Source organism: Hyla sarda, chromosome 1, assembly GCF_029499605.1.
Source record: "Hyla sarda isolate aHylSar1 chromosome 1, aHylSar1.hap1, whole genome shotgun sequence".
Lineage (NCBI taxonomy): Eukaryota > Metazoa > Chordata > Amphibia > Anura > Hylidae > Hyla > Hyla sarda.
In genome coordinates this window covers 367756702-367782757 of record NC_079189.1, presented here as the reverse complement: position 1 = coordinate 367782757, position 26056 = coordinate 367756702, and the positions used below count along the sequence as shown (strand labels likewise).

Sequence of the window (26056 nt, the reverse complement as noted above, 5' to 3'; positions counted from 1 at the left end):
GATAGATAGGAAACAGATAGATAGATAGATAGATAGATAGGAAACAGATAAATAGATAGATAGATAGATAGATAGATAGGAAACAGATTAATAGATAGATAGATAGATAGATATGAAACAGATTAATAGATAGATAGATAGGAAACAGATGAATAGATAGATAGATAGATAGATAGGAAAGAGATTAATAGATAGATAGATAGATATGAAACAGATAGATAGATAGATAGATAGATAGGAAACAGATAAATAGATAGATAGATAGATAGATAGGAAACAGATAGATAGATAGATAGATAGGAAACAGATTAATAGATAGATAGGAAAGAGATTATTAGTTAGATAGACACAGAGAGAAGACCTCACTGTATACGTCAGCCAAAGTAAAAGCATATCAGGGGTGGTGCTAGTGCTGGTAGTCCTCTTTCTTGACTATAAATGGGTTTGGCCAATCCCAGCTTTGTATGCAAATACTCATGTAACCAATCTGAACTAAAAGACAAAAAAGAAAGTCAAATCCCCAGTCAGTATAAAACCCTTCAGCCTGACTAATACTCTGCTTTATTTCACCTGCCTTTCAGTAAATCAGCTTAACATGTCATCTGCCCAGGTTACCATCCCGACTCCTCTCAGAAACCTGGAAATCAAGTACACCAAGGTAAGAGGCCAGAAGCCCACTCTGTTATTCCATGCTCCTTCCTTGCTTTCACTGCTGGTTTGGTTTTGTTTTGTTCTTTGTTTTTAAATACTCTAGTATGTTATAAAAACATTTTTTTTTTTTTTTTGGGGGGGGGGGGAGATAGCTTTTCTTCAGCACTGCAGGGGTTAATACGCCAGCACAGTTATGTAAGTGCCCTTTTTAAAACATAAACAAACTAAAAATACCACTTTCCAAAACGTTTGCACGCTTGCAGGCAGGCTCCAGGTTCACGCTGGGACACCCTCACTTGTAAGCAGGCCAAGATGATAGCAAAAAATCTTGTATCTGACAGTACAAGAACACAGATGTAGCAGAGCTAAGTTTGTCATCTGGCATAACACATGCAATACACTTACTTGTAGTTCTGCACATTAAACCGCACGTAACAAGACATGTTTGACGCTCTTACGTAAGTAAAGCCAATATTATGTAGAACAGTATTTTCATGTGTGTCTCCAGCTGTTGCAAAACTGCAGCTAAAACCGTGCGTAACAAGACTTGTTTAACGCTCTTACATCTGTATATAGTAAGTAAAGCCAATATAATGTAGAACAGTATTTTCTAGTGTGTCTCCAGCTGTTGCAAAACCTTTCTCCAGTTAAAACTGCACATAACAAGACATGTTTAACGCTTTTACTTCTGTATATAGTAAGTAAAGCCAATATAATGTAGAATAGTATTTTCTAGTGTGTCTCCAGCTGTTGCAAAACCTTTCTCCAGTTAAAACTGCACATAACAAGACATGTTTAACGCTTTTACTTCTGTATATGGTAAGTAAAGCCAATATAATGTAGAACAGTATTTTCTAGTGTGTCTCCAGCTGTTGCAAAACAGCTCTGCAGGTAAAATTGCGCGTAACAAGACATGTTTAACGCTCTTACATCTGTATATAGTAAGTAAAGCCAATATAATGTAGAACAGTATTTTCTAGTGTGTCTCCAGCTGTTGCAAAACCTTTCTCTAGTTAAAACTGCAGGTAACAAGACATGTTTAATGCTTTTACTTCTGTATATAGTAAGTAAAGCCAATATAATGTAGAATAGTATTTTCTAGTGTTTCTCCAGCTGTTGCAAAACCTTTCTCCAGTTAAAACCGCACATAACAAGACATGTTTAACGCTCTTAAGTCTGTATATAGTAAGTAAAGCCAATATAATGTAAAACAGTATTTTCTAGTGTGTCTCCAGCTGTTGCAAAACTGCAGCTAAAACCGCACGTAACAAGACATGTTTAACGCTCTTACATCTGTATATATTAAGTAGAGCCAATATAATGTAGAACAGTATTTTCTAGTGTGTCTCCAGCTGTTGCAAAACTGCAGCTAAAACCGCACGTAACAAGACATGTTTAACGCTCTTACATCTGTATATATTAAGTAAAGCCAATATAATGTAGAACAGTATTTTCTAGTGTGTCTCCAGCTGTTGCAAAACTACAACTCCCAGCATGCCCGGACAGCCTTTGGCTGTCCGGGCATGCTGGGAGTTGTAGTTTTGCAACAGCTGGAGACACACTGTTTGGAAAACACTGATAAAGAAGATATCCTGTAGTGTGATCTATTGCTTCAGAAACCTATACTTATTCATGCACGCATTATATATACCCTGCAGACTAGTTCAATACAAATTGTCTATATTGACCTTGCGTACTTTAGACTTTTACAAGATAGTACAAGAATGCAGGCCTGGGAAAGTCCGACCTGTTTGGTGAAATTTGTTGCAAAATGTAACGCCAAGTCCCCAGTAAGCAGTCGGAATATACAGTATATATGACATACCATATTTACACTACACTGGAATATAATTTTTACTTGTGGGGTCTTAAATAGATACATATTTCTCTCTATTAACCCTTGGGGGAAAATATCGCTATAGAAATGTTAAGATATGGTCATATTTCTAAAACAGATTGTGACATCTCCAGAGAAAATACACATCTGCTCTTACTAAAGTGCTTGGAATTGCGTAAGAATCGGGGGAATGTTTTGGCGCAGAAATCTATGCTCTGTCTGTGAACCAAATTCCAGATACTTTTGATCATTTAATAAATGTACAGAGATAAAATAAAATACGTAAACCGTATCTCTTGTCATGGATTACGCCCAGCGGAGATTATACAAGGTGTGTGACTCGGGTCACAGTTACCAGGGGGGTACTACAGGGGTCAGTATTGTTCCCTCTTATGTTAATACATTTATAAATAGCCTCGTAGAGGGATTACAGGGTAGGATTTCAATATTTGCAGCTCATACTAATGATAATATAATATTACAGAGGATTTGGGGAAGCTGGAGCCTGCCTTGGGCAGATAAATGAGAAATTAAAGGGGTAATCCAGGATTAGAAGAACAGAGATTTATTTTAAAAATAGCACCACCCCTGTCCTTAGGTTGTGTGTGGTATTACAACTTGGCTCCCTTCACTTCAATGGAACTGACCTTTAATACTAGACACAACTTGAGGATAGGTGAGGTACAGCTTTGTTTTTCTAATCCTGGATTACCCATTTAAGAGAACGTTCATACGGGTGGATTACCTGCAGAATTTCTGCAGCGTATTTGCTGCGGAAAATCCACAGCTGATTTTGCTACCATTCAATGGGTCTGAAGGAAAATCTGCAAAACTGCCTCTATTGCGGATTTTCTGCTGACCCATTGAAGTCAATGGTAGCAAAATCTGCTGCGGATTTTCCACAGCACATACGCTGCGGAAATTCCGCATGTAATCCATCTTTGTGAACGTACCCTAAAGGGGAACTCCGGTACTTTACTTCTTATCCTCTATCCACAGGATATAGGATAAATGTCTGATCACAGGGAATCAAACTGCTGGGACCCCCCACAATCTCCTGCCCAGGTTCCCGGCTCTCCTCATACACGAAGCGACCACCACTCCACGCACGGAGCAGTGGTCGACATGCCCCTTCTATATACTGTCTATGGGAGTGCCGGAGATACATGAGTGTTGTACTTGTGTATTTTAGGCTCTCGCATAGAGATGAACGGAGGGGGCAAGTCGACCATCACTTCGTGCATGAAGTGGTAGTGGCTCCGTGCATGAATAGAGCCGGGGCAAGGGCAGAAAATTGAGGGGGGCCCCACGGTTGGACCCCCACGATCACACCCTTATCCCCTATCCTGTGGATAGGGGATAATAAGTTAAGTATCGGAGTTCCCCTTTAAGCTATGCACTTGGTACAAGAAAAATGTACAATTATGTGTAAAATAGTAAAGATCAGGTAAAACGGCCACTGAAAAGGACATAGGGGTGTTGGCGGACAGTAAACTCAACTTTAGCAACCAATGCCCAGCAGCTGCTGTCATAATCATAATCATAGGATGTAAAAGGGGCCTAGATGCTTAGGACAAGAACATATGTAAACCAATAGTCAGACCACACATGGAATATAGGGGACAGTTTTGGGCACCTGTACATAAGAACAATATAGCTGAACTGAAACAAGTGCAAAGAAAGGCAACCAAGGGAACTCGGTTAATGAGTGGACTCCAGTGCCAAGACAGATGATCACGTTTGGGGTTAGGGTCCTTTTACAAAGTTAGATTATTCGTCTGTACAGGTGTTCGTTGATGTTAAATGGCGGCCATCACTCATTATAACACTGTGCCTTATCTGATGGGTTGGAGCAGATGATCATTCTTATGATCAAGCATTTAAAGTCTTCCTCCTAGAGACATCATTACAGCACATTCCCTATTTACACAATGAGATATGCTTCCAACAAACATTTATTCTTCAGGGATTTATTCTGAATGCCATATTTGGAGTCAAGTATGAGGCACTTGCCATACACTCCTTATCAAAGTTGTTGCCATCCTTTGCATCAACACGATAAAACGATAGGTTGGGCATGACACATCTGTGTTGTTTTTCAACCTTATCAACTTTAAAACATATGTTATTTATCAAATCCTCATTTATTTCTCCAAAATGTCTTTTTTCTGGTGGTTAATGGAAACATAATACTTTACTTGGATTCTGAGGCTGAAAACGTGTCCTTATCCTGTGCGCTAAAATATGTACAAGCTTTATTAAACTAATTAATAACAAAATATTTCTATTATACCAACACATTTTACTAAGCCTAACATCACCCACTGTCCATAATAGGGTTCACATTTTAAATGAACTTGTCCAGTTGTTTGAGAAAAACAGAAGAAACTGGAAGGAACTGATTCAAACACAGAGAGTACATATAAACTCCATGTGAATGTTACCCTGAGTTTGAAAACAACAACGCAGCACTACAAAGTAACAGTGCCAACTGCTGAGTCACCATCCCACCCATGTTATGGATTTGAGAGAACTTGCAAGATAGAGGTCAAATGTGGTCATTTTGTTGCAGTAATTTCACTAATCTACTTTTTCTTAATTTCTACCAATGATGGCAAAGCCGCAACCACTAAAAGTAATTATTCAGCCACCAATTGTGCAAGTTCTCCCACTTAAAGATAGAGAGAGAGGCCTGTAATTTTCATCATAGGTATACCTCAACTATGAGAGACATAATGAGAAAAAAAATCCAGAAAATCACATTGTCTGATTTTTAAAGAATTTATTTGCAAATTATGGTGGAAAATAAGTCTTTGGTCACCTACAAACAAACAAGATTTCTGGCTCTCACAGACCTGTAACTTCTTCTTTGAGAGTCTCCTCTGTCCTTCACCTGTTTGATCGTGTTATCAGTATAAAAGACACCTGTCCACAACCTCAAACAGTCACACTCCAAACTCCACTATGGCCAAGACAAAAGAGCTGTCAAAGGACACCAGAAACAAAATTGTAGACCTGCACCAGGCTGGGAAGACTGAATCTGCAATAGCCAAGCATTTGGTGTGAAGAAATCAACTGTGGGAGCAATTATTAGAAAATGAAAGACATACCGGACCACTGATAATCTCCATCGATCTGGGGCTCCACTCAAGATCTCACCCCGTGGTGTCAAAATGATCACAAGAAGGTTGAGCAAGAATCCCAGCAACACACGGGGGGGACCTAGTGAATGACCTGCAGAGAGCTGGGACAAAACTAACAAAGGCTACCATCAGTATCAGTATCACTATGCTGCCAGGGACTCAAATCATGCAGTGCCAGACATGTCCCCCTGTTTAAGCCAGTACATATCCCAGACTGTCTGAAGTTTGCTAGAGAGCATTTGGATGATCCAGAAGAAGATTGGGAGAATGTCATATGGTCATATGAAACCAAAGTAGTACTTTTTGGTAAAAAATCTACTTGTTGTGTTTGGAGGAGAAAGAATGTTGAGTTGCATCCAAAGAACACCATATCTACTGTGAAGCATGGCGGTGGAAACATCATGTTTTAGGGCTGTTTTTCTGCCAAGGGACCAGGACAACTGATCGGTGTAAAGGAAAGAATGAATGGGGCCATGTATAGGGAGATTTTGAGTGAAAACCTCCTTCCATCAGCAAGGGCATTGAAGATGAAACGTGGCTTGGTCTTTCAGCATGACAATGATCCCCTACACAATACCTGGGCAACAAAGTAGTGGCTTTCTAAGAAGCATTTCAAGATCCTGGAGTGGCCTAGCCAGTTTCCAGATCTAAACCCCATAGAAAACCTTTGGGGGCAGTTGAAAGTCCATGTTGCCCAGCGACAGCCTCAAAACATCACTGCTCTAGAGGATATCTGCCTCGAGGAATGGGCCAAAATACCAGCAACAGTTTGTGAAAACCTTGTGAAAACTTACAGAAAACGTTTGACCTCTGTCATTGCCAACAAAGGGTATATAACAAAGTATGGAGATGAACTTTTGTTATTGACCAAATACTTATTTTCCACCATCATTTGAAAATAAATTCTTTAAAAATCAGATAATGTGATCTTATGATTTTTTTTTTTTCTCATTATGTCTCTCATAGTTGAGGTATACCTATGATAAAAATTACAGGCCTCTCATCTTTTTAAGAGGGAGAACTTGCACAATTGAAAGGCACAAATAGTTTAAATTCTTTACTAGCTTCAAGCTGGTGAAGATTTCTATGTGCAAGAAAAAAGAAATAGCAAAAAAAAAAAAAAAACACGTCTGTGTTTTTGGTGCAGTTTTTATGACCCATTTATTTCTATCATTTAGACTTTTCATGATGTTCTTACACTGGTAAGGGCTGACTTAAAGGGGTTTTCCACCATAAGGTGACTTTAGTACCTACCTGCCAGACAGTAATGGATATGCTTTGAAGGATCCATGCTTGTCTTGTGGCTGTCTTGTTGTAAGTCCATCATAACGCTGAGGCTTTCTTTTTGGGAACTGGCTACTTCCTGTTGGAGTTCCCTTCCTCCAACTATATGTCCCAGGATCTCTTGTTTGTAAGTGTAAGGTCAATTTTCTTCCTCCCGAACAACAGCCACCCCACCCATTGCAGTACAGCTGCAGCTCTGTGGAGAAATATCTCCTTCCCCCCCCAGCGGTTGCTCCACCCATTAAAGGGGTACTGTGCTGGACAATAATCGACTGGTGCCAGAAACTTAAACAGATTTGTAAATTACTTCCATTTAAAAATCTTAATCCTTCCAGTACTTATGAGCTACTGTTTGTTCCACAGGAAGTTCTTTTATTTTTGAATTTCATTTCTGTCTGACAACATTTCTCTCTGCTGACACCTCTGTCCATGTCAGGAACTGTCCAGAGCAGGAGAGGTTTGTAATGGGGATTTGCTCCTAATCTGGACAGTTCCTAAAATGGACAGAGGTGTAAGCAGAGAGCACTGTGGTCAGGCAGAAAGGAAATTCAAAAAGAAAAGAACTTCCTGTGGAGCATACATCAGTACAGGAAGGATTAAGATTTTTAAATAGAAGGAATTTACAAATCTGTTTAACATTCTGCCACCAGTTGATTTAAAAAAAAAAAAATTCCAGCGGAGTACCCCTTTAAAATAAAAACAGGCTCCTTTTGAATACCTGTCTAGTGATGCATTGTCTCGGAGTACACCTTTAAAATAAAAACAGGCTCCTTTTGAATACCTGTCTAGTGATGCATTGTCTCGGGCCACACTGCAGCCTGGGAAAACCAGAGACGGCACTCATTTTGTATGCTGCTAAAAATGAACATTGGGGCAAAAATCATATAAGAATTTTAAAACCAGCCATCAAACACAGGTACAGACACTATATTATGAACTACACTAACTTTACAGCTCCTACAACAATAGTCAAATAAAAAAAAATCCCAGAATAACCCTTTCAGACCAGTCTATTAAACATCTAACTTAGTAAAGTGCCCAAAGTGTATCGAAAAAATGCATTTTTTCACCACTATAGTGATTTTTTTTTTGTTATTAGTTGCTATTAGTCAAGGATAGAAAATCAGCAGTGAATTCTCAATGTGAAGTCTATCCTTCCAAAAATGTTCCTATATCAGCAAACTGATCTAAATAATATTTTCACATAAAATAAAATAAAAATTCAAAACTTTCCCCAGTTGTTAGTAGTAATGACTACAACGATGCCATCACGATAAAGCTCTATAGCACGTATAAGGATTTTTAGAGACCCCACTCAGATGTACAGCTTGAGGAACATACATTGAAGCTACGTTCACATGCCAGAATTTCTGTGTGGAATTCTGTGTAGAATTTCAATGGGATTCTGCTGCGCTGTGCACATAGCAGAATTTCTGCAGAAATTCAAATTCCAATGTCCGCATAAATGCAAGTCCATTCTTTCTGCAGACTCCGCACGGAATGCATTGCTGTCTATGAGATTGCGGGTTCCTGAGCGGTCCTAGTGCTGGCATGTTCTGCTGGCGCTCCGCATTCAGGGGAATGTCCGCACGCTAGACATTTCCTCTTGTGAACATAGCCTTACTTTACTATCATCCAAGAAAGAGCAGTGTGGGCCAATATTATCTCCCACAGTACAGTTGATTTTCATGGGGATATCTTCTTTGTTTATACTTCTTAGTTGAACGTTCTACTTTCAGAGAATTTACTAAATATTTGTATCTATCATTAAAATAAGAGATGAGCGAACTTACAGTAAATTCGATTCGTCACAAACTTCTCGGCTCGGCAGTTGATGACTTTTCCTGCATAAATTAGTTCAGCTTTCAGGTTCTCCCGTGGGCTGGAAAAGGTGGATAAAGGCCTAGGAGACTCTTTCCTAGGAATGTATCCACCTTTTCCAGCCCACGGGAGAACCTGAAGGCTGAACTAATTTACGCAGGATAAGTTATCAACTGCCGAGCCGAGAAGTTTGTGATGAATCGAATTTACTGTAAGTTCGCTCATCTCTAATTAAAATGGTCTCCCAAGGAGGTCATGTTTTCATGTCCTAAAACGGTGGTCTACAAACTTTTCTCATATCAACTGGCTCCAGAAAGTTAAGTAGATTTGTAAATTACTTCTATTAAAAAAATCTTAATCCTTCCAGTACTTATCAGCTGCTGTATACTACAAAGGAAGTTGTCTAGTTTTTTTCTGTCTGACCACAGTTCTCTCTGATGACACCTCTGTACATTTCAGGAACTGTCCAGATTAGGAGCAAATCCCCATAGCAAACCTCTCATACTCTGGACAGTTCCTGACATGTACAGAGGTGTCAGCAGAGAGCACTGTGGTCAGACAAAAAAAGAACAACTCAACTTCCTCTGTAGTATACAGCAAATGATACGTACTGGAAGGATTAAAAATGTAAAATAGAAGTAATTTACAAATCTGTTTAACTTTCTGGCACCAGCTGATTTAAAAAAAAATGTTTTTCACCAGAATACCCCTTTAAAGCACTGGTGAACTGTGCAGATTAAAGGTGTTCATTTACAGAGACTAGGTGTGGCAGCCTTTGGCACACAAGATTAAGTATCCTCCAGAAGTTCAGCTCAGAATTCCCTTCACTTGCTTACTTGCGCTGGACATGTAACCTGCGTCAGCAAATCAGATTTTATTTCAGATGTTCTACTTAAAGGGAATCTGCATTTGCTGCTGAGAGCTGCAGACACTGTTAGATAGCTGTCAGACTAAGACTATGAGGGGCATTTACTAATCTTTTACTATGTAGTCTGGTTATTACCCTGTTTTTTTCTACTTCATTTTTGACTATGTGCGACAAATTTACTAAATTGTTGCACGGCATTAATAAATTTGGCACACATAGGCAGAAGTGGGAAATTTACTTCATGTAGTAGAAAAAATTGTCTGTTTTTCCTGCTGTCTGAATAGGTTTGGCTGCTAGGTTTCCTTCTGGATGTTTTGTTTTTGAGTTGTTTTTTTTTTAGCTTTTTCACCACATCTAAATAATTCAATAACTAAATTGTAGTTATGGCTCAGAATAGTGGTAAACGGCGTTTAGTGTGTGTGTGTGTTTATTACATTTTTTTAACACTGTTTTTTCTCCCTAAATGTACTTACTTTTTTTTTTTACAGATCCGTGTATCCTGTGGACTCCTTCGGTGGACTACTTCGACGACCAGCGTTTTTCTTTGCTTGATGTTAATAAAATGGTTAACGAGGGCTTGTGGGGGAATGTTTTTTTGTAATAAAATGTTTTTTAAACCTGTTGTGTTTTTTTTTTACTTTACTAGACAGGCTTAGTAGTGGAAGCTGTCTTATAGACGGAGTCCATTACTAAGCTGGGCTTAGCGTTAGCCACAAAAACAGCTAGCGCTAACCCCCAATTATTACCCCGGTACCCAACGCCACAGGGGTGCCGGGAAGAGCCAGTACCAACAGGCCCAGGAGCACCATTTTTGATGCTCCAGGCCTGTTGGTACCGGCTCTTCCCAGCACCCCTGTGGCGTTGGGTACCGGGGTAATAATTGGGGGTTAGCGCTAGCTTTTTTTGTGGCTAACACTAAGCCCAGCATAGTAATGGACTCTGTCTATAAGACAGCTTCCACTACTAAGCCTGTCTAGTAAAGTAAGGAAAAAACACAACAGGTTTTAAAAAAATTTTATTACAAAAAACACTCCCCCACAAGCCCTCATTAACCATTTTATTAAAATCACACAAAGAAAAACGTTGGTCATCGAAGTAGTCCACCGAATCCGAAGGAGTCCACAGGATACACGGATCTGAAATGAGAAGAAGAAAAAAATGGGTTAGTACATTTATTATCACCTGCTCACACATCTCCCGCCCCGCACGACTACAACTGCCAGCATGCCCTTACAGTAAGGACATGCTGGGAGTTGTAGTTGTGTGGTGCAGGAGATGTGTGGGCAAGTGACAAGCTTGTCCCCTGCCCCCAGCTGCAGGACTACAACTCCCAGTATGCCCTTACAGTAAGGTGGGACGGAGGCCGGGCACAGTGTTTTAGGCCAGTGTTTCCCAACAAGGGTGCCTCCAGATGTTGCAAAACTACAACTCCCAGCATGCCTGGACAGCCAAAGGCTGTCCAGGCATGCTGGGAGTTGTAGTCTTGCAACATCTGGAGGCACCCTGGTTGGGAAACACTGTTTTAGGCCAGTGTTTCCCAACCAGGGTGCCTCCAGATGTTGCAAAACTACAACTCCCAGCATGCCTTGACAGCCAAAGGCTGTCCAGGCATGCTGGGAGTTGTAGTCTTTCAACATCTGGTGGCACCCTGGTTGGGAAACACTGTTTTAGGCCAGTGTTTCCCAACATGGGTGCCTCCAGATGTTGCAAAACTACAACTCCCAGCATGCCTGGACAGCCAAAGGCTGTCCAGGCATGCATGGAGTTGTAGTCTTGCAACATCTGGAGGCACCCATGTTGGGAAACACTGTTTTAGGCCAGTGTTTCCCAACATGGGTGCCTCCAGATGTTGCAAAACTACAACTCCCAGCATGCCTGGACAGCCAAAGGCTGTCCAGCCATGCTCGGAGTTGTAGTCTTGCAACATCTGGAGGCACCCTGGTTGGGAAACACTGTTTTAGGGCTTGGGCAACTTACCGGCTTCCGTAGGATCCAGCGCCGCACGAGACTGCCGCAAGACACTGCCGCGCGACAGTGCCGCCCCGACGATCTCCGTCACCGGAAGGGTAAGTGAACGTCTTCACCGGTCCCCTTCAGCTCTTTAGTTTTGCAACAGCTGGAGGACTACAGTTTACAGACCACAAACCAGTGGTCTTCAAACTGTGGCCCTCCAGCTGTTGCAAAACTACAACACCCAGCATGCCCTGACAGCCAAAGCCTTTGGCTCTCAGGGCAGGACATTACAGTGCAGCCGCCCGGGCTCCTCATACGGCCTCCCCGCTACACTCACTTATGGGGACACTGATATCCCCCCCCCCTTGTCTCCCAGCCCGCGCCGCTCAGCTCCCGCTGCTACAAGACTACAACTCCCAGCGTGTCCTCACTGTAAGGGCATGCTGGGACTTGTAGTCTTGCCACAGTTAGCAGACAGATGGGAGTTGTGTGGCGCTGGCAGGTGAGAGGGGGGGGGGATATAAATCACTGCAGTGTCCCGGTAGCGCAGTGAGGGTAGCGGGGAGAAAGTATGTCGCAGCCCGGGCGGCAGTAGCTTTTCCTGCTCCATGTTGGAGCTGGAGTAAATTTAGTAAATTTTTACGGCCGTTGCGACAGTTTATGGCACAACTGCGACTGTCTCAGTTAATAAATACCTGACCACTGCAAGTCAAAAATGAAAACTTGCGTAAATCAAGCTGGAAAAAAATTGACTTTCTAGCTCTTGCTAGAGAAAGTCGCACGAAAAATAGGGTAGGCGCAATTGCGACAATTTTGCGCCAAAAATAGTCCAAAAAAATGACTAAACCCCTTAGTAAATGCCCCTCTATGTTCCCACGGTGCTGCGGACTCTGCAGCTGTGGAATGTGCGTGCAGAATATTCATGCGAAATTCCGCACGGACATTCTGCCATGTGAACATAGTTTGAGAATTTACAAAATGACACGTAACTTATTAAATATACTATTCACTTATGACATGAATATATTAGGAACACACATGCACTTGCATTTATAATGCAATGTAATCTGACCATTTTGGTTACAGCTACTTTTTCATATCGTCTATCATAGACTTTTTAATCACATAAAAATGCAGTTCAATCTTTGTGCATCATGTTATAGAGCAGGAGCAGCCCTCTTATTACTGATTGACAGTGGCCCCCATACGAGTGTGCATAGAGACAACTGTCAAACAATGAGTAGGACCGCCCACTGGACTCCTATTCCCAGAATGGTCAGAGATACATTAATAAATTGCTAGTTCTACAGAATTACAGAACTACCTACTGATCTTCTCAGCTCATTTTGCTCTACAACATGGTAAGCATAGATTTTTAGTTTGACAGATCCCCTTTAGGATGTACTTAAAGGGGTACTCTGCCCCTAGACATCTTATTCCCTATCCCCGCATTCTACCGTGCGGCACCCACCTGTAATGGCTTCCGGAACTCCTGAATGCCCTCAGGCTAATACCATCCCGACCACGGGAACGGAAGATTGTGACATCACAGCTCCACCCCTGTGTGACATCACACCCCGCCCCCTAAATGCAAGTCTATGGGAGGGGGTGTGACAGCTGTCACGCCCCCTCCCATAGACTTGCATTGAGGGGGCGGAGTGTGATGTCACACAGAGGCGGAGATGTGATGTCACGATCTTCCGTTCCCGTGGTCGGGATGGTATTAGTTTGAGGGCCTCCAGCAGTTCTGGAAGCCGTTACAGGTGGGTGCCGCATGGTAGAATGCCGCTGGGGACCCCTGAGATAAGACATCTTATCCCCTATCCTTTGGATAGGGGATAAAATGTCTAGGGGCGGAGTACCCCTTTAAGTATATAAGGTCACTGACATAATTGTGTTAATAATATAGCTGAAATCTGAGTAATTGAAAATAAGAAATGTGATATAAGAAATAGTTAAAGTATTGATATCACTAATAGTTACATTATTGATATCACTAATATGATCACTATTTGTATGTTATATCACTAATATAAAAATATCTGAATGATAATAATTGTGTTGTGTCACTTTGACACTTATGAAGAATACCTGATCACTAAACTATGAACACACAATCCAGTCTGTTTTCAATTATGTAGAAGACCCAGATTGTTGTAATATGTATTGCCAGACAAAATTTTGTAATACTCATTTAAAGGGGTTATCCACCAAAAGGTGATTTTAGTACTTACCTGCCAGACAGTAATGGCAATGCTTAGGAAGGATCCGTGCTTGTCTTGGGGCAAAATGGCTATGTTCTGAGTCCACCATAATATTGCTGCTATCCTTTTGCAAAATGGCTATTTCCTGTTGGAGTTTCCTCCCTCCAACTACAAGTTAAAGGATTCCTAGGTTTTAAATACAAGGTCACTTTTTTCCCTCTCACACATTAGCCACCTCACCTATTGCTGCACATTGGAGCTCCCATGCTATGCCGTAAAGAATAGACCAGTGTTTTCTAACCAGGTGCCTTCAACTGTTGCAAAACTACAATTCACTGCAGAATGATCGCTCCACCCATTGAAGCAGACAGGCTCCTATGAAAGCCTGACTAGTGATGTAATGTTTCGGGCCACACTGCAACATGGGAAAACCTGAAACACTCATTTTGTATGATGTTAAAAAAACAAACAGACAAATAAACATCCAGGCAAAGGTTACATAAGAATTGTGAGACCACCATCAAACACAGGTACAGACATTATATTATGCACTATATTAGCCACTGCAGCATTGTCGATTAAAAAAAATCCCTGAATATCCCTTTAATATTACATCAGCAGACCATGGATGATGGCTAAGTCTACACAATACAATCATTTGCTCTGATACTAGTGAACAAAGCTACGGTTCTTCATCTGCAGGGTCAAGGAAGGTCCTTTTAGAGGTCCAGTGGTTGAGTGTGGAATGTAATGAGCACAGTATGTGCTAGATATCCAGTCAGAACTACTGTACAACTCGCTTCACTGTGCCATACACATTACTTCTAAATACACTGAAAATAATAAGAAGAAATGGAACTTGAGTCTGTGACCCGGCATTTTTTCAGTAATCAAGGCAGCGCCTCCTGTGGTTTCTTTCCTTTGAAATGAATAAGTAACTTGCCAAGCATGGGAGAGTCAATATGTGACCATATACAGATGGTCCCAGCATGGAGGCTGCATAATGAGGCAATGAAAACCCTGCCTACTCACATCTTAGGGTAATCTGTGACTTCTGCCAAGACTCCTTCAGTATCACGGCCAAGTAGTGTTTTTTTTTTTTTTTTTAAATAATCAGTCACCAAAAGTAGTTCACACCAATTGTATTTAACACCCTGTCCAGTTTTCACTACTAAGGAATACAATTACATGGAATTATCACCAAACTGCGTGAGCCATGAACCATGTAGTAAATTATTTCAGCCAAACCACCATTGATAAATTCCCCCATATGTGGTTTGTACATGGTTGTAATACAGAATGTCTCAATGTGGGGATCTTGTGCATTGTGTTAGATCAAAAGGCTTGCTTTGAATATCTTACTATATATATATATATATATATATATATATATATATATAGAGGAATCCATTGCTGTCCTTGGCTACATACCGTACATACATTCATGGAGCAATAATCCAACCTTAAAGCGCAACTGTCACAAATTTTGTTCCCCCATAAACTGATCACAGAGTAACAAAGTTCTTTAGAATTACTCTCCAGGTATACCTTTTACTGCTTTCTAGCAGCTTTTATCAGGCTAAAAAATGCTTTATAAGACAGCCAACAACAGTCGGATGGGCCGCAGCCCCACTCCTATCTCCTGTATGTCATCGCTAGGACCACTGTGTGATCGGTCCCAGCACATAGGCCACTTTATTTTCCTTATCTGTGGCGGCGAACATACAAATGCATAAGTAAAACAAGTGCCCGTTCTCCTATTCTCCTATTAGGTTACAGTGCCGTCACAGCGGGCTAGTTTGCATAGCAAGCGGCAGAGCATTACGCTGTGCACTGGGGCCAGGAGGGAGCGCTTGCTATGAAAACTAGCTGCCCGCAGCGCCGGTGATGTGAACAAAACTATCTCCTGGTGCTGTGGGCCACAAGCGCTCTTGTGACGGCACTGTAACCTAATAGGAGAATAGGAGAACGGGAACTTGTTTTACTTATACATTTGTATATTCACCACCACTGATAAGGAAAATAAAGGGGCCTAGGTGCTGGGACCATTCACACAGCAGTCCTAGCGATAACATACAGGAGATAGGCGTGGCGGCTGCGGGCCATAGCCACGCCTATCCGACTGTTGTTGGCTGTCTTATAAAGCATTTTTTAGCCTGATAAAAGCTGGTAGAAAGCAGTAAAAGGTATACCTGGAGAGTAATTCTAAAGAACTTTGCTACCCTGTGATTAGTTTATGGGGGTACAAATTTGTGACAGTTGTGGTTTAAACATGAACCCTTAAAAATTATATTCAGAGTTAAAATCACATATCCCCTAAGTAAAGTATCAGATCATGGTGGGGTTCGACCACTGGGACTTTACATGATCTTCAGATGGGGCCCCCAACAAAGGATTCTGGGCCGATTCTGGTGATTATGAGGGTTCCAGTAATCGGACCTCCTCACCATCTAACAGATATCTCCTATCCTGTGGATAGGGGATATGTTCATTTCATTTGGAATACCCCTTTAAAAGCTATTTTGTTTATTCTAGCTTTGTGCTTATTAATGTGGTGACCCAGTACGGGATGTTGTGGCCCGTACTTTCCTTCTGCCCTGTCAGGCAGAGTTCCTGCATGTCCCCAGGGTCCCCCTTATAGTATCACCATAATGTATATATGTTTGTATTATAAAAGTGTACTGTTTCTTTAATGTTTGTACCAAATGGTTGTTACCCAGGAGGCACTAGTGACCGGGTGACCCCCCAAGTGACCAATGGGCTCCTTGCGAAGCCCCCCTATATAACCAGGGGAGGGGCTGCAATCTCTCTCTCAGCACATTGTTACTTCTGCTGAGGTCGAGTCCAGTCAAGTTGTTCCAGTGTCTGTGTCCAGAGCATATGAGGCCTCAAGCCTAAAGTCCTGCAGCCACAAGTCGGTCATCAGTAAGTCAAGCCATCTTATTGTCAGTCACCATCTCTGTCAAGTCAAGTTCATCTGTAGTCACCATGGCCTGCACTAATGTCCCAGCAAGCCTGCGAGGTCCCCTGTGTCACTGGTCACCTCCCTGGGATATTTGGCTGTACTATAAAGACTATATCACCTGTCTTGTCTCAGTAAAGTTAAAGCTATGTTTCCTTAGTTTCCCACAGTCATGCATGTTTCGCCTGGCTGAGCTTACCCGCTTACCAGAAGTGGCTGTGAGATACCCGTCAGATGGGCTGCCCAATATACAAAACATTATCATTAAAGAGGTTATCCAGGATTAGAAACATTTAGCTAACTACTTACAAAAACAGCACCACCTCTGTCATCAGGTTGTGTGTGGTATTGCAGCTCAGTTCCATTGAAGTGAATGGAGCCTCATCGTAATACCACACACAACCTGAGGACAGGGGTGGCGCTGTTTTTGTAAGAAATTAGCTCTGTTTTTCTTTTCCGGGATAACCCCTTTAACTTTATTCACATATTGGATTCTAACTAAACAAATACAGTGAACCCTCTTTATGCATAGACACACACATTTCTGGTCTGGATAGGGTGGTCTTCTCAAAGAGGTGGTCTTTTGGAGAGGTTTCATGGTACAATAATTGACTCTAATATTTAGTCTAAGTTTACAAAAGATTAAACATGCACTTTTAGAAATCCAATAATAAAAGGAAAAAGGTTTGTATTATACTCATACATAGGCATATACACCTTTTTTTTTTTTTGGAGTGCTGCTGCGCCAGTGGAATTACTTATCTAAATGGAACCCTGATCAGGTTGTTGGACGCTGGCACCCTTCTTATTCTTGGACAGAGCTGTGCTGCAATTTTCTACTTTTATAAATATATATATATAATTGTCTTGTACAGATATTACAGAAAATTACAGTGCTAACATGTTATTATAGTAGATTATATGAGATTGCATTTTTACCCACAGATCTTCATTAACAATGAATGGCATAACTCAGTCAGCGGAAAGAAATTCCCTGTCTTCAACCCAGCCAATGGGGAAAAGATATGTGAGGTAGAAGAAGGAGATAAGGTAAGGAACATAGTCATTTTACTCTAATGCAGGGGGTAACTTAAAGATTTTGGGGGAAATTTATCAAAACCTGTCCAGAGGAAAAGTTGCCCAGTTGTATATAGCAGCCAATCAGATCACTTCTTTCATTTTTAACAAGGCCTGTGCGGAATAAAAAAAGCCATTGGATTGGTTGCTATGGGCAACTTTTCCTTTGCACAGGTTTTGATAAATTTTCCCCTTTGAGCCACAATGCTAAATCTTCGACAGGGCACCTAACTATAATGATATAATTATAGTAGTGGTCTCCTCATATTGAGATGAGACACTTTATGGGTCTCCTTAGGCTTTGGATCCAGATGCATTCATACCTTTTGCACCTCCTATAGTTGTACCCTGCTTGAGAGAGGAAAAGCAACAATGACACTCTTTTCTTCATTTCCCGACCTTATATCCCATCCTCATATCCAGACCTTATATCTTGTTCTCATATCCCGTCCTCCTATCCTGTCCTCATATCCGATCCTCTTAACCTGTCCACCTATCCTGTCCTCATATGCCGGCCTCATATGCCATCCTCATATCCCATCCTAATATGCCATCCTCATATCCCGACCTTATATCCCAACTTGTTATATAATTTCCTCATTGCATTTTAACCTCTTCAGGATGCAGGGCTAATGCATACACCCTGCATCCTGAGTCCTTAAGGACGTAGGGTGTACAGGTAGGCCGGTGGGAAATCCGGTCCCCGCCGCTAGCCGATCGGGGACAGGACTGGGATGCCTGCTGAAATCATTCAGCAGGCTTCCCGGCACATCGTAGAGGGGGGTTTGACCCCCCTCCCATGTCGGCATCAATTCAGACCAGTGATCTGCGGTGATTCCAGGTCATTCGGGTCTTCGATGACCCAGAAATTAAGGGGATAGGGATAGGAGTGAGGTGGCAGGGGTGCCACCACTTCTATCCCTGCTATTGGTCGGTCAGAAGCGACTGACCAATAGCAGATCGGGGGCGGGGGGGGTTAAAGTTCGGTTCCCCTGTTCTGCCTACCCATGGTAGTCAGGGCAGAATGGGGGAACTGTAGTGTGACCAACGGCGGTGGTGTAGGTGCCTTACCGGCGGCGATCGGCGATCCTCTCCCTGGTGCGGCATGCAGCGATCCTGCAGACTACGGAAGCAGTTGAGTTGCCTAGCAATATCTGGAGGGTTGCAGTTTGGAGACCACTTTACAGTAGTCTCTAAACTGTAGCCCTCCAGATGTTCTAAAACTACAACTCCCAGCATGCTCAGACAGCTGTTTGGGCATGCTGGGATTTGTACTTTTGCAACAGCTGGAGGGCTACAGTTTGGAGATCACTGTACAGTGATCTCTAAACTGTAGCCCTCTAGATCTTGCAAAATTACAACTCCCAGCAGGCCTACACAGCAGTTTGCTGTCTGGGCATGCTGTGATTTGTAGTTTTGCAACATCTGGAGGGCCACAGTTTGGAGATCACTGTGCAGTGGTTTCTAAACTGTAGCCCTCCAGATGTTGCAAACCTGCAAATCCCAGCATGCCCAAACAGCAAACAGCTGTCTCGGCATGCTGGGAGTTGTAGTTACGTACCTCCAGCTATTGCATAACTACATCTCCCAGCATGCCCTTCGGAGATCAGTACATGCTGCGAGTTGTAGTTTTGCAACAGCTGGAGGCACACTAGTTTGAAAATACTGAGTTAGGTAACTAACTGAATCTTACTGAAGGTTTTCCAACCAGTGTGCCTCCAGCTGTTGCAAAAGTACAACTGCCAGCATGCATGGTCTGTCAGTACATGCTAAGAATTATAGTTTTGCAACAGCTGGAGGTTAAATTAGTTCAGCTTTCCGGTGCTGTGGTGGGCTGGAAAAGGTGGATACAGTCCTAGGAAAGAGTCTCCTAGGACTGTATCCACCTTTTCCAGCCCACGGGAGCACCTGAAAGCTGAACTAATTTATGCAGGAAAAGTCAGCAATCGCCGAGCCGAGAAGTTTGTGACGAATCGAATTTACTGTAAGTTCGCTCATCTCTATTTGCCCCCCCCCCCCCCATGTGAATGTGCAGTACATTCAAATGGGTGCGTTTATAGTGAGTTTTCTGCTTCAACTTTGAACCGCAGCATACTCCTAGCAGGAAACCCACCATTAACCCGCCCGTGTGAATGTACCCTAAAAACACTACACTACACTAACACAAAATAAAGGGTAAAACACTACATATACACCACCTTACACTGCCCCCGCCCCCAATAAAAATGAAAAACGTATCGTACAGCAGTGTGTGTTTCCAAAACGGAGCCTCCAGCTGTTGCAAAACTGTTCAGGCATGCTGGGAGTATGGCAACAGCTGGAGGCACCCTGTTTGGGAATCACTGGCGTAGAATACCCCTATGTCCACCCCTATGCAATCCCTAATTGAGTCCTCAAATGCGCATGGCGCTCTCTCACTTCGGGCCCTGTTGTATTTCAAGGAAACAGTTTAGAGCCACATATGGGGTATTTCCGTACTTGGGAGAAATTGCACTACAAATTTATTCATTTTACTCCTTATGAAAGGGAAAAGTTGGGGTCTACACCAGCCTGTTAGTGTAAAAAAATAAAAAATGTTACACTAACATGCTGGTGTTGTCCCATACTTTTTATTTTCATAAGAGATAAAAGGAAAAAAATGACCCCCAAAATTTGTAACACAATTTCTCCTGAGTACGAAAATACCCCATATGTGGGTGTAAAGTGATCTGCGGACGCACAACTAGGCTTAGAAGTGAGAGCGCACAATTTACATTTGAGGCCTAAATTGGTGATTTGCACAGGGGTGGCTGATTTTACAGCGGTTCTGACATAAACGCAAAAAATAAATACCCACATGTGACCCCATTTTGTAAACTTCACCCCTCATGGAATGTAGCAAGGGGTATAGTGAGCCTTAACACCTCACAGGTGTTTGATGAATTTTCATTAAAGTTGGATGGTAAAAAGAAAAAAAGTTTTTTTTAACTAATTATGCCTGTGTTACCCAAAATTTTTCATTTTCACAAGGGAAAATAGGAAAAAAAAGCCCCCCCAAAATATGTAACCCAATTTCTTCTGAGTAAGAACATACCCCGTATGTGGATGTTAAGTGCTCTGCGGGCAAACTACAATGCTCAGAAGAGAAGGAGCCCCATCGGGCTTTTGGAGAGAAAATTTGTCCGGAATTGAAGGCCATGTGTGTTTACAAAACCCCCATAGTGCCAGAACAATGAACCCCCCCCCCCCCACATGTTACCACATTTTGGAAACTAAACCCCTCCCAGAATGTAATAAGGGGTGCAGTGAGCATTTACGCCCCACAGGTGTCTGACAGATTTTTGGAACAGTGGTCCGTGAAAATGAAAAATGTAATTTTTCATTTGCACAGCCCATGGTTCCAAAGATCTGTCAAACGCCAGTGTGGTCTAAATGCTCACTGCACCCCTTATTAAATTCTGTGAGTGGTGTAGTTTCCAAAATGGGGTCCCATGTGGGGGGGGGGTCCACTGTTCTGGCACCACTGCTATTCCAACCAAATTCTCTCTCCAAAAGCTCAATGGCGCTCCTTCTCTTCTGAGCATTGTAGTATGCCCGCAGTGCACTTGACGTCCACAGATGGGGTATCTCACTATTCAGAAGAAATGGGGTTACCAATTTGGGGGGCATTTTCTTCTATTACCCCCTTGTAAAAATGTAAAATTTGTTGAAAAACCAGCATTTTAGTGAAAACATTTTTTTATTTACACATCCAACTTTAACGAAAAGTCGTCAAACACCTGTGGGGTGTTAAGGCTCAATGTTACGTTCCTTAAGGGGTGTAGTTTCCACAATAGTATGCCATGTGAGTTTTTTATTTTTATTTTTTGCTGTTCTGGCACCATAGGGGCTTCCTAATGTGACATGTCCCCCAAAAACCATTTCAGAAAAACTAACTTTCCAAAATCCCATTGTCGCTCCTTCCCTTCTGAACCCTCTAGTGCACCCATAGAGCACTTGACATACACATATGAGGTATTTCCTTACTCGAGAGAAATTGGGTTACAAATTTTAGGGTGATTTCTCTCCTGGGTCTAAAATAACATGCGAGTGTAAAAATGAAGATTGTGAATTTCCTCCTTCAATTTGCTGCTATTCCTGTGAAACACCTAAAGGGTTTACAAACTTACTGAATGTCATTTTGAATATTTTGAGGGGTGCAGGTTTTATAATGAGGTAATTTATGGGGTATTTCCTAATATGAAGGCCCCTCAAATCCACTTCAAACCTGAACTGGTCCCTGAAAAAGTCAGATTTTGAAAAATTTTTGAAAAATTGGAAAAATTGATGCTGAACTTTGAAGCCCTCTGATGTCTTCCAAAAGTAAAAACATGTCAACTTTATGATGTAAACATAAAGTAGACATATTGTATATGTGAATCAATATATAATTTATTTGGAATGTCCATTTTTCTTTTAAGCAGAGAGTTTCAAAGTTAAAAAAGTGCAACATTTTCCAAATTTTCATCAAATTTTGGAATTTTTCACCAAGAACTGATTCAAGTATCGATGGAAATTTACCACTAACATAAAGTTGAATATGTCACGAAAAAACTATCTCGGAATCAGAATAAAAAGTAAAAGCATCACAGAGATTTGCAAAAAAGGGCTGTGTCCTTAAGGTGAAAATGAGCTGCGTCCTTAAGGGGTTAATGGAATAAGCTGCAAAAACAGGTACCAAATATGTGGCACTGTGCTTAATGAGCAATAAAGAGGCCACAGAGATTGCACAAGCTCTGTGGTGCCTTAAATCAGGTTTTCAGCAAGGGTGCCAGGAGTCAGGCCTCAGCCGATCTCATATCCTAAGGATGGGCTAATAAAGCTCTTTTAAAGATAGCCTGTCAAATATTCATGTCTATGAAGTTAAGAATCAGCAAGCAGCCAACTTCTGCTTGCACCATTGATCAGTGACCAAAGGCTAACAGAATCTATGGGGGATATTTATCAAAACCTGTGCAAAGGAAAAGTTGACCAGATTGCTTCTTTCATTTTGAAAAGGGCCTCTGAAAAATAAAAGAAGCAATCTTATTGGTTGCTATGGACAACTGGTCAACTTTACCGGTACACAAGTTTTGGTAAAACTCCCTCTATGTGTTTATCAAGGCGGAAACCGAAGCCCAATTAATAAAACTGTAAGCACTTGCAATTGCTTACAGCTTTAGGAATTGCAGTTGCTATTGCTGAATATAGGAGAGGCAAGGGGATCTTGGCAAGCTGGCTCCCTGCCTCCATTGCGCACAGCAGTGTAATAGCAATGTTTAAAAAATGGTGCATAACTCAGCAACTATGCAACTAATTAAAGTAAGTGACAAGTGTTTTTAATTCTGTTCACCCACACTATAACCTTGTGTATTGGGTTTAGTGTGGGTAAACAGGCTGTCAGTTTCCTCTTAAGTTGTTCTCCTTATACAAAGCCCAGGAAAGAGACTTCTGAAGAACTGTAGCTTTACTAAACTTCTGATGCATTACAGTATAAGGCAGATACTTTAAATGTTGCTTGAATTGGTACGACTTTGGAGTACACGTTTAGCTTCAGGAGGAGTGCAATGTAGTGTATGCACTTTTAGCACGATTTTGACTTTAATGCTGCATATACAGGTAAAAGGAAACCACTGTTTGACTCCTTAAAAGGGTACTCCGGTGGAATACAATTTTTTTCAAATCAACTGGTGCCGGAAAGTTCTATAGATGTGTAAATGACTTCTATTTAAAAATCTTAATCCTTCCAGGACTGTTGTATGCTCCAGAGGAAGTTGTTTAGTTCTTTCCGGTATGACTACAGTGCTCTCTGCTGACACCTCTGTCTGTGTCATAAACTGTCCGGAGCAGGAGAGATTTGCTATGGATGGGGATTTGCTCATACTCTGGACAGTTCCTTTCATGGACGGAGGTGTCAGCAGAGAGCACTGTGGTCAAACAGAAAAGAACAACTCAACTTCCTCTGCAGTATACAGACGCTGATAAGTCCTGGATTAAGATTTTTTAATAGAAGTAATTTACAAATCTTTATAACTTTCTGGAGCCAGAATATATGAAAAAACTTGTTTTCCACCAGAATACCCCTTTAAACATGTAAACAGAGTCTCTAAGGAAAATCAGAGGTCTACTAAATAGGAACCCTGCTGATCATGCTCCATATAGTGTATCCTATATTCCTGAACCCTTGAAAGTGTAAAATACAGTATTGGGTCATGTGACCTTTTTTTTCATGTTTAGTAATTTCTGTTTGAGAATTGTAATGCTCCTTTGCTTCTAGGAAGATATAAATAAAGCCGTAAAAGCAGCAAGAGAAGCATTCCAGTTGGGGTCACCATGGCGCACGATGGATGCTTCTGTAAGGGGTAAACTCTTGTATAAGTTGGCAGACCTCGTGGAGCGTGATACCTTAATTCTAAGCGTAAGTGGTTTTCAAGTGATAAGTCAATAAATTATACATATATATATATATATATATATATATATATATATATATATATATATCAATAAAATAAACAGAATCATTTGACTTTTTCAGACTCTGGAATCTATTGATGCAGGAAAGGCATTTGCCACATCCTACTTTGGAGACTTACCAGGAGCTGTTAAAACCCTGCGATACTATGCAGGGTGGACAGATAAAAACCATGGCCGTACAGTCCCTATGGGTATGTTGCGTTAAAGCTGTGTGATGTCTTCCAGAATGTAGAATAGAAGAATTTTCAATAACAGGCTATAGCTTCTTTTACTTACAGATGGAGATTACTTTTCTTTCACAAGACATGAACCTGTAGGAGTATGTGGTCAAATCATTCCTGTAAGTAAGCAATACAAGCAAATTATTTTCGTTAAATACTGTAGTATTTGTGTTTTGTCTTGTTTTTAAATTGCCAAGTGCCTACAAATTAAGATTTTTAAATGTAAATGAAATTTGAGTTGGTCTCTGTGATCATGTGTTACTCACCTCCCCCCGTCTCCTCTTTTAGATAACCTACAGACAACAGAAGAGGGGACAAATATAAAGTGGTGACACATTACTGCAGAAACAGACTACATTTTAGGTTTCAGCAAGAAGACAAAAAGGCAAAGCAACACTCACCATGCAGGATAACTTCTTTAATCACTAGGCAGTGACATCAAGTGGGATACAGGCGGGGGAGTGGGATGGAGGAGGGGTAACCGGGACAAGTTGTTTTGTGCGCCTTGCGCACTTCCTCTAGCCGGCTAGAGGAAGTGCGCAAGGCGCACAAAACAACTTGTCTCGGTTACCCCTCCTCCATCCCACTCCCCCGCCTGTATTCCGCTTGATGTCGCTGCCTAGTGATTAAAGAAGTTATCCTGCATGGTGAGGGTCGCTTTGCCTTCATGTCTTCTTGCTGAATTGTTGCTGTCTCTGTGCTGAGCACCACCGCTACAGGTCTTATTTGTCCGGCTCCTGTTTTGCTGCATTCCTCCATTCCTCCCTGGGGCTCAGTTTGAGTAGTGCCGGCTGTTCCCTCTTCCAAGCACGCTACATGCTAGGTTTGTTTGTAGTCTGTAACCACATAAGCACATAGGTCAGCATAGGAGATGTGTACACTAAACCAACAGATGCTTTATTTTAGAGGCATAGAAGCAATGAAAAAAGTTGATAAAGTGCACATATTCTTAAAGAGCAAGGAAAGCAGCAGCTGCAGATATTGTAGGGAAAGTGATTGGGGCAATTATAAATTCCAACTTCCCACTAGTTCCAGGGTTAGTATGAGAGGTAGACAATGGAAACTGATAGTTCTGGTATATAGTACTTTTCCTGTCCCCCAGTGGGCACACCACTGGGGAAAGGCTACTTGTCCAGAGGTCCACTATACCAGGGACCCCAAGGCAACAGTACCTTTAGTACCTCATACAAGTGTATGAGGTACTAAACTATCAAATAAGTTCATCAGTAGACAGCACTAGCTAAGCCATCAGACTACTAGACATTTTGACCTGTAGAAGTTAGTACAAAAAGAGGGGGGCTCACCAAATAATACACTGGGTGCTACTGCTCAGTAAGCAAAAAGCTTGCTATACAAGGGTAAGGATTACTGTAAAGAGTGCACACCACAAGGTCAATATTCATATGTATAACACATTTTATTAGGTATCACATAAAAAATACAAAAAAGACAAAAAGGGCTAAAATCACTTAAAAAGCTCTAAATCGAGCAACCTCTACAACATGGGAGACCCCTACTGACACATTTCTGATAGCTACGCCTCCAGAACTAAAAGAATATGTCC

General features: G+C 41.6%; 1 protein-coding gene across 1 annotated transcript in view; it reads left to right on the top strand.

Moving 5' to 3' along the window:
- The first annotated feature begins 503 nt into the window (after nt 1-503).
- Nucleotides 504-26056, top strand: part of ALDH1A1 (aldehyde dehydrogenase 1 family member A1) — a 59942-nt gene continuing 34389 nt past the window's right edge. The window contains exons 1-5 of the mRNA XM_056523170.1: nt 504-658; nt 17669-17773; nt 24075-24215; nt 24333-24462; nt 24550-24611. Of these exons, the coding sequence (XP_056379145.1) occupies nt 596-658; nt 17669-17773; nt 24075-24215; nt 24333-24462; nt 24550-24611 (501 nt within the window). The 5' untranslated portion in view covers nt 504-595. The remainder of the gene's footprint in view (nt 659-17668; nt 17774-24074; nt 24216-24332; nt 24463-24549; nt 24612-26056) is intronic.